We start from the raw sequence: 15,364 nt of genomic DNA, 5'->3' as shown, positions 1-15,364 counted from the left end.
GGTGTGAACAAGTAATTCCCTTCCCACACTCAGTGCAGGTGAACGGCTTCTCCCCAGTGTGAATTCGCTGGTGTTTCAGCAGGTTGCCTGAGTGAGCAAATCCCTTCCCACAGTTGGAGCAAGTGAACGGCGTCTCCCCAGTGTGAGTTCGCTGGTGTAAAGTGAGTTGAGATGATTTCCTGAACCCAGTCCTGCAGTGAGAGCACCTGAACGGTCTCTTCTCAGTGTGAACACTTTGATGGTACATCAGTTCTCCGGATGTTTTATAGCACTTCCCACAGTCTGGGCATTTAAATCTCCTCAGTGTGAACTCGCTGGTGTCTCAGCAGGTTGGTTAACTGAGTGAATCTCTTCCCACACTCAGAGCAGAGAAATGGTCTCTCCCTACTGCGAACTCGTTGGTGTATCCACAGGTTGGCTGACTGGGTGAATCCCTTCCCACACTCAGAGCAGGTGAACGGTCTCTCCCCTGTGTGAATTCGCTGGTGTTTCACCAGATCAGATGTATGAACAAATCTCTTCCCACACTTGGAGCAGAGGAAGGGCCTCTCCCCGGTGTGAATGCGCTGGTGTCTTAGCAGGTCATTGCTTCTTGTAAAGATCTTCTCACATTCAGAACATTTAACAGTTCTCTTATCAGAGTGAACACATTGGTGTTCAGTGTATTGGGAGGATTCAGAAACTCCCTTGTCCCACTCAGAGCAGGGGAACGGCCTCTCCCCAGTGTGACCTCGCTGGTGTCTCACCAGGTGGGATGACTGAGTGAAACCCTGCCTACACTCAGGGCAGGTGAACGGTCTCTCCCCGGTATGAATTCGCTGGTGTGTCAGAAGGTGGAATGAGCGAGTAAATGTCTTCCCACACTCGGAGCATGTGAACGGCCTCTCCCCGGTGTGAACCCGTTGATGTGCCAGGAGGTTGGATGACCGAGTGAATCCATTCCCACACACGGAGCAGATGAAGGGTTTCTCCCCAGTGTGAACACCCTCGTGCTTCAGAAGGTGGACTGAATGGGTGAAGCTCTTGTCACACACGGAGCAAGTGAATGGCCTTTCACTGGCGTGAGTGCGCTGGTGTCTCAGCGGTTCCCTGCATCTTTTAAAGATCTTTTCACATTCTGAGCATTTAAAAGGTCTCTTTTCTGAGTGAACCAATTGGTGCTCAGTGTATTGGGAGGACTGAGTGAATCTCTTCCCACATTGGGAGCAGCTGAACGGCCTGTCCTTGGTGTGAACTCGCTGGTGCTCAGTGAGATGCACTGGCTCACTGAACGACTCCCCACAGTGGGAGCAGCTGAACGGTCTCTCGTCAGTGGGAACTCGCTGGTGTTGGACCAGTTCCTTGGAGGTTTCAAAGATTTTCCCAGAATCAGAGTATTGAAGAGGCTTCTCATCAAAGTGATCGAGCTGGTGTGCCAGCAGTTTGGATGAACACATGAATTTCTTCCCACACACGGAGCAGGTGAATGGACTCTCAGTGTTGCGAGCTCGCTGTCGTGTCAGCATGTTTACCAGGTGTATCAATCCCTTCACACAGGAGGAGCAAGTGAACGGCCTCTCACTAGTTTCCGGCTGAGACAGTCAATTAAAACCCTTCAGATGTACAAATCTTCAGATCTTAATGAACTGATTGGCTCTGTCAGATGTGAGGTTTGGTTTGAGTTTCCTGAATACAAATCTTCCTCTTCTATTTCCTGGAAGATAAGTTTACAAAGAATTACAAGGAATATACATTACACAAACAGGCCATTCAGTCTATCCTGGAGTTTCCACTCCACATGAGACTCCTCCCATTCTGCCGACCTCATCTCAGTCTTTCAGCTCATCTTTCTAATCCCTTTTCTCTCATGTTCTCGTCTAGTTTTCTTTTGAAAGCATCTAAGGTATTTGTCTCAGCCAATTCCTGTAGTAGCGAGTTCCACATTCTAACAACTGTCTGAGGAAAGAAATATCCCGTTTTCCCCTCGGGTTTATTAGTCTCTATTGTGTTTTCATGGCTCAGTGGAAACATTCTGTCCACAACTACCTGTCCAACCCATTTAAGGACTTATATCAGAAGAGACAAACACGTCTCTTGATTTGAGTTTGCTGTGTGTAAATTCTCCCCTTCTTACAGTAAAAGGAGTTTCCAAATCCCATCCCTGTCAGTCCAGGATAGAAATTCACAATATTCTCTCCTCCTACTGACAGGGACAGCGATGGCCGCGCATGCGCATTGCTGCTCGTTGCTCCTGCAAAGATGGCGGCCGTTAACCCGGGTCTTCACTGGCAAAAGCCCCAAAGCTGCCGCCCGATGCAATCCCGGGACGGCAGCCTCCTGCTTGGTCTTTTAGCCCTACACAGGATGTTTATGAAGCCTTCCCGCCCACCCAGTGCCCCGAACGTTGGCTCCGATTCGGTGCATCCTCACCGCCTGAAGATGAGACAAACAAGTAACTGTCCATGGACATCACCCGCACTGCGCATGCTACAGATCACGATGCCCGGAGTGATTGACGGCAGCTCCGGACCAATGGGAAGAGGGAGCGGGGCTGGAGGACCAACGGGAGCTGCTGGTCCTCCAACCAATCGGAGTGAATGAGGGGCGGGGTTAAGCGCAGATCTCGCAGCATCGGCGAAGAAAAGAGTTAAAAACAAAAAGCTAAAAGCTACTGCGGATGCTGGAAATCCAAAACAAAACAAAAACAGAATTACCTGGAAAAACTCAGCAAGTCTGGCAGCATCGGCGGAGAAGAAATCAGTCAAAAAGTTGACGTTTCGAGTCCTCGTCAACTCTTTTCTTCTCCGCCGATGCTGCCAGACCTGCTGAGTTTTTCCAGGTAATTCTGTTTTTGTTTTGGATTTCTAGCATCCGCAGTAGTTTTTTGTTTTTATTTAAGCGCAGATCTCCCTCATTGACTGAAAATCTGCATCACTTTGAAAGCTGATTTGTTTCAAACTCCAGGAGAAAACTGGACCTTTCTGTTTGTAGCTTTAAACAGATGAAACCCTGTGGGTGTGGAGCAAACATTTCAAACAATCTCAGGATACGGGGTCAGCCATTTAGGACTGAGATGAGGAGAAACTTCACACAGAAGGTGGTGAACCTATGGAATTCGCTATCACAGAAGGCTATGGAGGCCAGGTCACGGGGTATATTTAAGAAGGAAATAGATGGATTTCTAGATTCTAAAGGGTGGGGGAGAGAGCAGGAGTATGGCGTTGAGATAGAGAATCAGCCAAGATCATATTGAGTGGCAGAGCAGGCTCAAGGGGCCAAATTACCAACTCATAGCGTCATAGAGGCCAACAGCACAGAAAAAGGCCCTTTGGCCCATCGAGTCTGCCCTGGTCAAACAAGTACCTAACTGTTCTAATCACATTTTCCATAACTAAGCCCATAGCCTTGTATGCCATGGCATCACCACTGCAAATCCAAATACTTCTTAAATGTTATGAGGGTTTCTATCTCTATCACCCTTTCAGGCAGTGAGTTCCAGATTCCCACCACCCTCTGGGTGAAAAAATTCTTCCTCACAGCCCCGCTAAACCTCCTGCCCCTTACCTTAAATCTACACCCCCTGATTATTGATCCCTCCACCAAGGGGAAAAGTTCCTTCTTGTCTACCTTATCTATGCCCCTCATAATTTTATACACCTCAATCATGTCCCCCCTCAATCTCCTCTGCTCCATGGAAAATAACCCCAGTCTAACTAGTCTCTCCTCATAATAAAACTCTCCAGCCCAGGCAACATCCTGGTAAATCTCCTCTGCACTCTCTCTCGTGCAATCACACCCTTCCTGTAATGTGGATTCCAGAACTGCACGCAATACTCTAGCTGTGGCCTAACCAGCATTTTATACAGTTCCAGCATAACCTCCCTGCTCTCATATTTTATGCTTCGGCTAATAAAGGCAAGTATCCCATATGCCTTCTTAACCAAATTATCTACCTGTCTCGCTACCTTAAGGGACTGGTGGACATGCACACTAAGGTCCCTCTGCTACTCGGTAATTCCCAGGGTCCTACCATTCCTGCTCCTGCTTCAATTTTCTATGTTTTAACATTTGTTAGTGAAATGTGGGAACGTGATGAAACAATGCACAAACAGTTCAAGGGCTAACTTAAAGGAATATCTGGGCAGACAGGGAATGTCACCATTCAAACAAGGAGAGTCTCTGGTTTCAACAAATTAACGGGCAGAAGGGTTAGGACAGGTTAGGGAGGAGGTATTACACCAGGAAACTTTAAAATCTGGGTGATAGTATTTCAAAACTGATTCCTGTGATCCCATTGCTATCGGTTGCTAAGACCAATGGAAGTATTTTAAGTGAAGACCATAGGCATATTGGAGAATGATGTACTCAAAGAATTGTGAACTATCTGAGGATAATAGTGAGGGGAAAGGAAGGGACCTGGAAAGCAGCAGACACTTCATGTTGTTCCAGGAGAAGTGGGGCCTGGTTATGTAGATGTCAGGTTTTACACAACACATGGTCAGCCTGTGGTTTCACCCTGGATGAAGAATCTCTGAATGGTACCATTCAAATCACTCAGTGGGATTCTCAGAGAACCAACAGTGTCCGCTCAAAGAGGAAGGTTTCTGATGCAGCGAATAAGAAGCAGCAAAGACTCTCTGACTCATACACAGAGACAGAGAACCCTCACACACACACAGCTATCAACCCCCCCACCAACACCCCCCCCCCCCACCCCCGAATAGGCACCCCCCATATCACACACAGATATACACACACAGAGACAACTCCTGTTTAATTGGGAAGGTTTGTGTTACAGCCAATGAGAAACTGCACACAAACTCTCAGATTTTCACAGGCTCTCTCTCTGTCTCTCATACGAATAGAGACACGGACAGCCCTCACATGCACACAGCTATACCCTCACCCACCCACCCCACCCAACCACTCACACACACACACATATTCACACAGAGAGAATTCCTGTTTTATCAGGTGAACAACACCAGCTAACCTGAGTATTACTGGAGATAAAGTATCGGTGTCTGTTGTAAGGGCCACAATGTTAAGAGAAATTCATGTAAACATTACCCTCCAGGGGCTGAGAGCAGTTTTGACCATCCAACTCCATTGAACCTTAAATCTATATTGAACAACATCTGGGGCAGAGGCAACAACAAAACATTAACATTAAGAAGGCTATTGCTACCCTGGATGGGAGATAGTGCGAAATACAGAACGACATCTCTGCATAATGACAGCCTCTACTTTCCTCCTGGTGTTACAGATAATGTTAATGCTGACTTGGAAATATATTGCCGTTTCTTCACTGTCGCTGGGTCAAAATCCCGGAACTCTCTCCCTAACAGCACTGTGGGTGTACCTACACCACATGGACTGCAGCAGTTCAAGAAGGCAGCTCACCACCACCTTCTCAAGGGTAATTAGGGATGGGCAATAAATGCTGGCCTAGTCAGTGGTGCCCAGATCCAGTAAATGAATTTTTTTTAAATCCCCTTATCTTGATGGTCTGCTTGATGAAGAGAATTCTAAGACAGGTTACAAGGAGAAAGAATATAATGGAAATGTTTGCACTGACCAAGAGAAAAGCTTTGAAAAGGAAGAACCTTCTTGAGCCTCGAGGTGGGGAATGTAGACAGAGGGAGGCCAGGTGGGGAAGACCTGAATAATTCCAATAACTTTATTAAACATTTCTCAGCAGTAACCACACTTAAACACATTAAAAACTAAGGACCAGCAATAGAAGCAGGCTCCAGAAGGATAAGATGAGAAGCTGTGTGCTGATTAATGATCTGAAAGGACAGACGACATGCATTCTGCTCACCGAGCCGGATAGTCAGGTGATTAACCGAATAAAAAGACGTTATTGAATCTGTCAGAGAGATGAGATATTCAGGTATAAACTGTGAGAAAAGCAATGAGAGAATCACATAGACGCAAGAAAGAGAACAACATAATTTACCAGATGAATTAATAGATAAATCAAAAAAAAAATGGTGTTGACATTTTATCAGCAGTTTAGCACGAGCTTACCAAAGAAAAAAGATTCAATGCACAAAAGAAATAATCCATGAGAATTTTTACCAGAGAAGGAGGAGGTCATGAATGTGTGACAGTAGATGGGACTTTCCGTGCTTGAACAGTTCAACTGGAATTTCATCCTTGCCGGGTGCCTTTCTGCTTGCTGGACAATCAATGGCCTTTTCCAGCTCATCCAACTCAACCATGACAGGAAGCTGCGGGCGAGTGTCAAACGGAGACTGGGGGATGTCCGTTTCAGAGGAGTACAGCTCACAATGATGTCCAGTCACAGAGATGTTTGAAATATTTTCTCAGGGGGACATCTGTTTACTTCTGTTGGTGAATACTTCACCATATTCTGATTTCAGGAGGGCAACTTTGGTGATAGTCGGACCAAGCGCCCTCTTGATCCCACCATACGTTGCAGATTTCCATTGTCACAGGCAGTTTAGATTCCTGGACGCAGACTGATCCAGTGTTTACTTACACAGTTTCTCCCGGTCTTTTACACAAGTGTCTTGGCTACATGCAAGTAATGCAGTGTTCTAGCTGTTGGGTTTATGTTGTGCATCAGGTGGGTTTTGCTTTTTGCTTCAATGACAGATGTCATCTCTGCTGAGTAGGTCTCAAAACAGTCTTTGTTGTGGGTTCCACCTTTACCAAATGTTGCTGCTGTGTCAGAAATGATTGAACTCAGCGACTTCCAAACTTCATCAATATCAATGTTGATTGATGAAGCTTTTATTGATGTGCCTGTGAAATATTTTAGTGTTTTGTTTCATGTTTCTTGATAATTTAACTTCAAATTGGAGGTTTCACTGTGAAGAATGTGTAAGTCAGTAAGAATTGTCAGCAAGGATTAATCAGCACTTTCTAATCGGAGCTGTTAATCAGTGAAGCCTTTCAGACACTGAACTGTAGATTTTGCATTAAAGATCAATTTAGGATTGAAATAAAAGTTCATAATTTTATTGTAAATTAGTTGCTGGTGAGAGTTCTTGAATTAAGGGGAAGGATCACAGATGGTGCTTTTAAAAAAGGACACTGTAGCCCCAAAAACCAGTGACATCTCCAGAATATTAAACTCCTGCCAGTTATGCGAGTTGTTAACATCAACAAACATAATATTGTCAGAATATCAGTCCTGGACATGATCCAAGGGCAATAACAGCAGAATCCAACTCCTGCAGTCACTTATGAATTCGCTGATGTGTCAGCAGGTTAGATGGCTGAGTGAATCCTTTCCCACACACAGAGCAGGTGAATGGCCTCTCTCCAGTGTGAGTGCGTTGATGTATAACCAGGTTGAAGGATTTAGTGAATCCCTTCCCACACACGGAGCAGGTGAATGGCCTCTCGCCTGTGTGAGTTCGCTGGTGTATCAGCAGGTTGGATGGGTGAGTGTATTCCTTCCCACACACGGAGCAAGTGAACGGTTTCTCCCCAGAGTGAACTCGCTGGTGTGCAATGAGATTGGGTGAAGACCTGAACCTCTTTCCACAATTGGTGCAGCTGAACGGCCTCTCCTCTGTGTGAGTTTGTTGGTGCTCCAGCAGATGGGAGGACCGACTGAATCCCTTCCCACACACAGAGCAGGTAAATGGCCTCTCCCCAGTGTGAACTCGCTGGTGTGCAATGAGGTTGGATGAAGACCTGAACCTCTTTGCACAGGAAGAGCAGCTGAACGGCCTCTCCTCAGTGTGAGTTTGTTGGTGTGACTGGAGGCAGGATAACTGAGTAAATGCCTTCCCACACACAGAGCAGGTAAATGGTTTTTCCCGAGTGTGAACGCGTTGATGGTTTTTCAGCAAGGATGGATAATTGAATCCTTTACCACAGTCCCCACATTTCCACGGTTTCTCCATGGTGTCAGTGTCCTTGTGTCACTCCAAATTGGACAATCAGTTGAAGCCTTGTCCACACACAACACGTGTATGGTTTCTGCCCAATGTGAGTAGTGTGTAGTTTTTACAGGCTGTGTAAGTGGTTAAAGCTCTTTCCACAGTCAGTGCACTGGAACACTCTCACTCGGGTGTGTGTGTCTCAGTGCTTTTCCAGTCACAATGATGTTTGAAATCTTTTCCCACATACAGAACAGAAAAACATTTCTCCTTCCATATTCAAAGGACGATGATATTCAGGTCCTGATGTATTGAGTAATTCAATCAATCAGATCTTGATGTGATGTCTGTTTGAGTCTCACATCTGTAAATCCTCCTTCTCTAATATCCTGTAAATGTTACAAAAGTCATCACTGTCAGTCCAGGATAGAAATTCAGAACAGACAATTCTAGTTTCTATGGAACATCTTTTTTTCTCTTGTTCCCCCAAAGCTGTAAATGCCCGTCCCACACACTCTCCCTTCTCCCTGGGCTGAAATCCAAACCCATCTCCACCATTTCTTTCCTCCACTCCCAGTTTTCTCCCTCCCTCTCCTCTGCCTGGGTTCAGTTCTCCAGCTCCTGTCTGCAGACTGACAATAAAATCAATGAGTCTTATTGGGAGTTTGGGGCCCCCAGCAGGTGTTTCTGAATCCTCCCCGCCCACCTCCCAGGGTTTCCTTCCTTCCCACAGATCAGATTCCTCATTGATTTGAGCCCAAAGTGTAACCTCTTATTTACTGTCCCCCCTCCCCCATCCTCTGATGTGAACCATCCTCCACTCGCTGGGAGGAAGAAGCCCCGCAGCTGTTAAAAACCGGCACCGGGTTCTTCATGGTCGGGTTTGGGGCCCACACCGAGTGTTTATGAACCCGCCTATCTCACCCCTGCCGCCAGCTCCATCCTCCCGCTCACCCGGCAGCTTCTCTTCCGCTGCCAATTTCCGCCCGACCGCCTGAGTCCGGCTTCCTACCTAATTGCGCATGCTCCAGCTCCGGGCCGGGTGATTGACAGCAGCTACAGACCAATAGGAAGAGGGGGCGGGTCTAGAGGACAGGGCGGGAGGAGCTGGTCCTCTAGCCAATGGGAGTGAATGAGGGGCGGGGCTGGAGGTGGTGTTCCACGGCGGGAGCGGAGGTGGTGTTCCATTGCGGGAGCGGCTGATCCTCCAGCCAATGGGAGTGAATGAGGGGCGGGGCTGGAGGTTGTGTTCCACAGCGGGAGGAGCTGTGGGGATTGGACCCCGTGGATGTACCGGGTTGTGTATTTATAGTTCTCCTGGTGTCGAATACACACACATCAATAAAACAGGGAATTCCTGGAAACACACTGCAGATCCTTCTTTACCTGGAGGTCAAATATCCCAGCAGTTAACAGGCTTCTGTTCTGAACTCCACCATCTGTTCTTGTAATGCAGACTTTTGCAGATCTATTTTAAATGGGTTGGTTTTAAACGTATTAACACCAGCCTTAAATTCGTAGATTCAGGACTGTCACACAAATGTGTTAAATCTTCAAAGAATAATTACCACAGTCATTTTCAGACTGCAAACTTAAACATGCCGTTTCACTTTCAGTCAGGAACAGATCACAGTTTTATAGTAATCTCTGATTTGACAACACGTTTCCAGCATTCACCGTTGTTCTTCCCGACTCTAAACACATTTGCAATGGAGCCTTCTGATCCGTGTCAAGGAGCCCTGAGCCACGGGGAGTTTGCTGTCAGTGAAGAGAGATGAAAAAGCCCAAAGTGCCGTTTGTCCCTCTCAGTGTGATCCTGAAGGACAGTGTCCAGGCTGAAGTTCTGTCCCTACTATACGGTCCTCTCCCAGATTGTCCTTTCTGAGCTGCAGCCAGCTGATGTTAAAGTCCGGTCAGAAGTGCCTAAATCTACAACAATGTGTTTATTTTATATGTATCAAAAATATTAAACTCAAGCCCTTCCTAACAGCACTGTGGGTGTACCAACACCACATGGACTGCAGCGGTTCAAAATGGTGGCTCACCACTACCTTCTCAAGGGCAATAAAGGCTGGCCAAGCCAGCAACGCCCACATCCCATTTCAGAATGAAAACAAGGTTACAGGGATTATTTAAATCAGCAGAGACAAACCCCCAAAATCACAATGAACATGATTCAGTCCTGGATGTGATTAACAGCAGCAATAGCAGCAGAATCCAATACCTGCAGGCACTTGTGAACTCGGTGTGTCAGTAGGTGAGATGAATTAGTGAATCTCTTCACACTTGAGGAGCAGGTGACCATCCTCACCCCAATATGTATGTGTTTGTGTATCAGCAGATCCATTAAAACATTGGGTTTCTTTTCTATGTGGGCATATTGATGTGTAGTGAGATGGGATGACTGAGTGAATCTCTTCCCACACACAGAACAGGCGAATGGTCTCTCCCCAGTGAGAGTGCGCTGGTGGATACTGAGCTCACATGATCACCTGAGCCTAGTCCCACAGTGGGAGCTCTTGAATGGTCTCATCAGTGTGAACGTGTTGATGGCACGTCAGCTCCACAGAACTTTTAAAACACTTCCTACAATCAAGAGATTTTAAAAATCTTCCATCATTGTGAACTCACTGGTGTCAACAGGTTGAATGAATTAGTGAATCCCTTCCTACACATGGAACAGGTGAATGACCTCTCCCTGCTGTGAACTCACTGCTGTTACTGCAGGATAGACAATCACCTCAACCTCTTCCCACACTGAGAGCAGTTGAATGGAGTGGAACCAGAGTGAATGCACTGGTGCTGCATCAGTGAATGTGGGTTTTTAAAGCTCTTGTCACAGTCTAAACATTTAAACCCTCTCTCTCCAGTATGAACTCACTGGTGTGTGTGAAGGCTGGATGGAGAAAGATGTGAGCTCAGGGCTCAGACAAGGGGATGCTTTAGAGACAGTTTGGTCCGGGGAGCCAGTGGAAGAGAGGAAAGTAGCAGAGGCAGCTCATCAGATTGTCTCAATGTTGGTGACAAAGAGGCTTCATGAGCTCCTCACACTTGTGGGGGCAAGAATGGAGGAGACAGGGGAGAGGAAGAGCCCTTCAAAAGGAACTAACCTCTGTTAGAGATATTAAAAAGAGTCAATATACTGCATGTTTAACACAAAGCTAATTTATTTAGATATTATCCACAAGATTAACCTTTAACTGGGCTGGGGTTTATTAACATCAGCAGAAACAGACACCAATGAATATAGTTCTGGCCATGATTGACTGCAAAATCCAATCACTGCAGTCACTTGTGAACTTGTTGATGTTTCAGCAGGTGAGATGACTGAGTAAATCCCTTCCCACACTTGGAGCAAATAAACGGCCTCTCCCCAGTGTGAACCCGCTGGTGTTTCACCAGGTTGGATGACTGAGTGAATCCCTTCCCACACAAGGAGCAAGTGAATGGCCTCTCCCCAGTGTGAACTCTCTGGTGTCTCAGCAAGGTCGATGAATCAGTAAATCCCTTCCCACAACTGGAGCAGGTGAATGGCCTCTCCCCAGTGTGAACTCGCTGGTGTTTTAGCAGAATGAATGACTGAGTGAATCCCTTCCCACACTCAGAGCAGGTGAACAGCCTCTCCCCGGTGTGACCTCGCTGGTGTTTCAGCAGGGTGGATGATTGAGTGAATCCCTTCCCACACTCGGAGCAGGTGAATGGCCTCTCCTCATTGTGAATTCGCTGGTGTTTCAGCAAGTCGGATGAATCAGTGAATCCCTTTCCACACTCAGTGCAGACGAACGGTCTCTCCCCAGTGTGAACTCGCTGGTGTTTCAGCAGGGTGGATGAGGTAGGACATCCCTTTCCACACTCGGAGCAGATGAACGGTCTCTCTCCAGTATGAACTCGCTGGTGTATCAGCAGGACGGATGAGGTAGTGAATCCCTTCCCACACTCATGGCAGGTGAACGGCCTCTCCCCAGTGTGAACCCACTGATGTTTCAGCAAGTGGGATGAACAAGTGAATCCCTTCCCACACTTGGAGCAGATGAATGGTCTCTCCCCAGTGTGAACTCGCTGGTGTGTCAGCAGGATGGCTGAAGTAGTGAATCCCTTCCCACACTCAGAGCAGATGAAAGGCCTCTCTCCAGTGTGATTGCGCCGATGAGTTTCCAGCTCAGACCGGTATCTAAATCCCTTCCCACAGTCCCCACATTTCCACAGTTTCTCCCTGGTGAGACTACATTTGTGTTTCGACAGGCCAGATGATTGGCTGAATCCTCGTCCACACACAGAACACATGTACGGTTTCTGTCCACTGTGAATGGTGCTTTTTGCTTCCATGTTCAAAATCCAATGATATTCAGGTTACGGTGAATTGAGCATCAGATCCTGATATGACGCTTGGTTTGAGTTTTCTGTCTCTGCTCCAATCCTGTCTCCTGCTCTTCTAATGTCCTGTAAAAGAAAAAGTCAAAAGAGACAAACATTTTTCTTGGTTTCAGGTCGCTGTGTGCAAATCCTCCCCTTCTAAAAGGAGTTTCCAAAATCTATTCCTGTCAGTCCAGGATAGAAATTCACAACATCTCCTGTTGCCAGGGACAGGGATGCTGCACATCTCCCCCTATAAAGATGGCTGCCATTTACCACGGTCTGAAGTGTTTTTTTCCCTCGGATGTGATTGTCACTGATTGCCTATCCCGAATTGCCCTTGAACTGAGGGCAACACATTGCTGTGGGTCTGAAATCACATGGAGACCAGGTAAGGAGGACAAATTCCAATCAGAGAACCACTGGGGTTTTTGTAACAATTGATAATCGCTGCCATGGTCACTATTACTAACCTTACATTCCAGATTTCCCCCTTTTAATCACAATAAATCCCATTAATTAATTTTAAAATTCCACTAACTGCCAAGGTGGGATTTGATCCACTGTCCCGAGCATTAGGCTGCTTCTTTGGGTCACTGATCCACGGATATCACCACCAGCCACCATTCCCACTTACAGAGAGGCAACAATTACCACCCAGGTCGGTGCAACCGCGAGACCGGTAGTTTCTTATTCTGGGTTTGAGGCCTCCTCCGCCGGATGTTTCTGAAGCCTCTCCACCCTCTCCGACACTCGCCGCTTCCCCTCCTCCCTGCAGCTCCAGCACCCACACTGCGCATGGGCCAATGCGAACTCGCACTGCGCAAGCTCCATTCACAACCAGTCACTGCGCTTGCGCAAACTGCTCCTGTTGTGAGGATAGGGCATATTCTCTGTCGATATGAATGCTGGGTAAGAGTACCGCCATTGAAAAGCGATATTTTTGACTAGAAAATTGTGTTTCATGGTCCGATGAAGATCGCAGCCATCGGGTTAAGATATAACATTATTAAACCAATTGATACGCCAAGCAAATTACACCGGCAGCATAGTGCTATCCTGGGCGTAATTAACAGCAGAACAAACCCCTACAGTTAGATATGAACTCATTGGAGTCTCAGCAGGTGGGATGAACAAGTGATTTTTTAAAATTCCCATACACAGAATTTTAAACTTTGTCTTGTCAGTAAGAATGCACCGATTGTGAATGAAATCCTTTGAACTTTTAAAGCTGGAATGTTAACAAATGGGGAATTGGAGTTCTAACACTTGAAGTATCTGAATGATCTCTCTCTGGTGTGACTGTGCTGCTGTGTCAGTAAATGTGATGACCGAGTGAATCCATTTCCACTTTCAGCTGGTGAGCATTCTTTTCCTGGTGGGGTTTACCCATCAATTTCCAGCTCAGACAGGGTTTTCAAACCCTTCAGGTGATGAATTCTACATTCTCAGCAGTCTCCAACAGAAAAGCAAAATACAGCTGATGCTGGACACCTGAAATAAAAACATAAAATGCTGGAAGTAGTCAGTAAATCTGATAGGGTCCGTGGAGAGAGAAACACAGTTTACATTTCAGGTATATGACCTTTCATCGGAACTGCAGAGCACCAGTTTACAGACCCAAAACATAAACTCTATTTCACAATCCACAGGTGATGCCAGATGTGCTGAATATTTTGATCTGGCATTTTCTGTTTTTATCCTTGGTTAAAGAAATTGCTCCTTAAATGCACATTAGATTTATCGGTGACTAACTTATATATATTCTTGTCTATCGACAGATGGAGCCATCTTCCACTTGTTTATCCTGTCAAACCCTTTTGTAATTGTAAAGGCCTCAATCAGGTCATTCCTCACTCTCTTTTCCAGGGAAAGCATTTTCAGCCCATTAAATCTTTCTTGGTAGGAATAACCTGCCAGTAAATTTCCATACAATCACAGTAGGTGCAGCACCCTTCCTCCTTCCTCCCTTACCAAGTTCCAGGGCCCCAAATACACTTTCCAGATGACACGGGATACACTTCCTGTAATTTAGTATGGTGAAATTGCTGCTCAAGATGTGACCTCTACACAGAGGAGACTAAATCCAGGTTTTGCTGTCTGCTTTGTGGAACATCACCATTCAGTCTGCCAGCGTCATTTTGAGCATCCAGTCATTTGTCATTTTAATTCTCCGTCCCACTCCTGGTCTGACCTCTCTGTCCTTGATCCCCTGCACCATTCCAATGAAGCTGAATTGAAGCTGAGAGAACAGAATCTCATCTGTCAATCAGGCACTTTTCAACTTCAACAATTTCAGATCAGAACCGCCACTCCTATTTTTCAGACAGTAGGTGTTGATAATGGTTCTTCAGTTACAATTGATAACTAGACCTGTATTTTGTTTCCCTCTTGTCCCATTAGTTTATTTATTTGTCTCATTATCAACCATTTTTCCTTGCAGAATCATCGATTTTGTCACTTAATCGCTTCATTTAACAATCCTATCACAAAACAATTGGTTCTTTCCTCCTCTCTTTTCCCTGACTTTCTACTGGTTCTGTGTAAATCTAAGTGTTTTTCCTTTCTGTCTGTCAATCTAACAATCCTATGGAATGTTGAAGTGTATCTGTACCTTTCAGTGTCTACCCCAGTCTCTATCACAATCTTTCTTTTTCTCTCTGTATATCTGCATCTGTCTCTTTCGCACCCACAATCTCTCTGTCTCTCTGTTTTCCCTCTTTTGCTCTTTATCCCCTCTATTCACTCGCTATCTGAGCACAACCATGTTTCACTGGACTGATTTCTGAGATGAGGCGGTTGTCATTGGAGGAGAGATTAAGCGAAATGAGTCTGTTTTCTCTGGAGTTTAGAATAATGAGAGGTGATCTAATTGAAAAGACTGAAATTCTGACACAGTTTGACAGTGTTCATGCTCAGAGGCTGTTTTCTCCCTGGTTGGAGCATCTAGAACGGGGCTCACATTCTCCAGATAATGTGTCAGCCATTTAGGAGGGAGGTGAGGAGACATTTCTTCACTCAAAGTGTTGTGAATCTTTGGAATTCTCTGTCACAGATGCCCGTGGGATATGGACTTCGCTGGATAGACCAGCTTTTATTGCTCATCCCTAATTGATCTTGAGAAGGTAGTGGTGAGCTGCCTTCTGGAACCGTTGCAGTCCCTGAGGTGT

General features: G+C 46.0%; 2 protein-coding genes across 2 annotated transcripts; both read right to left on the bottom strand.

Moving 5' to 3' along the window:
* Positions 1–290: 290 nt before the first annotated feature.
* Positions 291–8,871, bottom strand: LOC144698403 (uncharacterized). The gene is made up of 3 exons (XM_078570348.1): positions 8,796–8,871; positions 7,270–8,230; positions 291–1,218 (listed from the first exon to the last, which is right to left on the bottom strand). Exons 2-3 carry the CDS (start codon positions 7,863–7,865, stop codon positions 291–293), a joined length of 1,524 nt encoding a protein of 507 aa, XP_078426474.1. The 5' UTR covers positions 7,866–8,230; positions 8,796–8,871.
* A 2,122-nt stretch (positions 8,872–10,993) lies between these two features.
* On the bottom strand, positions 10,994–12,963 carry LOC144697029 (uncharacterized). Its single transcript, XM_078568808.1, has 2 exons — positions 12,832–12,963; positions 10,994–12,281 (listed from the first exon to the last, which is right to left on the bottom strand). Exon 2 carries the CDS (start codon positions 12,165–12,167, stop codon positions 11,130–11,132), a length of 1,038 nt encoding a protein of 345 aa, XP_078424934.1. The 5' UTR covers positions 12,168–12,281; positions 12,832–12,963; the 3' UTR covers positions 10,994–11,129.
* Between the last annotated feature and the right edge of the window lie 2,401 nt (positions 12,964–15,364).

Source organism: Cetorhinus maximus, chromosome 23, assembly GCF_964194155.1.
Source record: "Cetorhinus maximus chromosome 23, sCetMax3.hap1.1, whole genome shotgun sequence".
In the NCBI taxonomy this organism is placed as follows: Eukaryota; Metazoa; Chordata; class Chondrichthyes; order Lamniformes; family Cetorhinidae; genus Cetorhinus; species Cetorhinus maximus.
The sequence above is the reverse complement of the archived record's forward strand: the minus strand, read 5'-3'. Positions and strand labels throughout refer to the sequence as shown.

Coding starts and splice junctions, on each gene's coding strand:
- LOC144698403 (XM_078570348.1), bottom strand. CDS start 7,865: ATGGAGAAACCGTGGAAATGTGGGGACTGTGGTAAAGGATTCAATTAT. Junction 1,219..7,269: donor CGCACTCACACTGGAGAGAG/GCCATTCACCTG, acceptor CACCAAGGACAG/GCCGTTCAGCTGCTCCCAAT.
- LOC144697029 (XM_078568808.1), bottom strand. CDS start 12,167: ATGGAAGCAAAAAGCACCATTCACAGTGGACAGAAACCGTACATGTGT.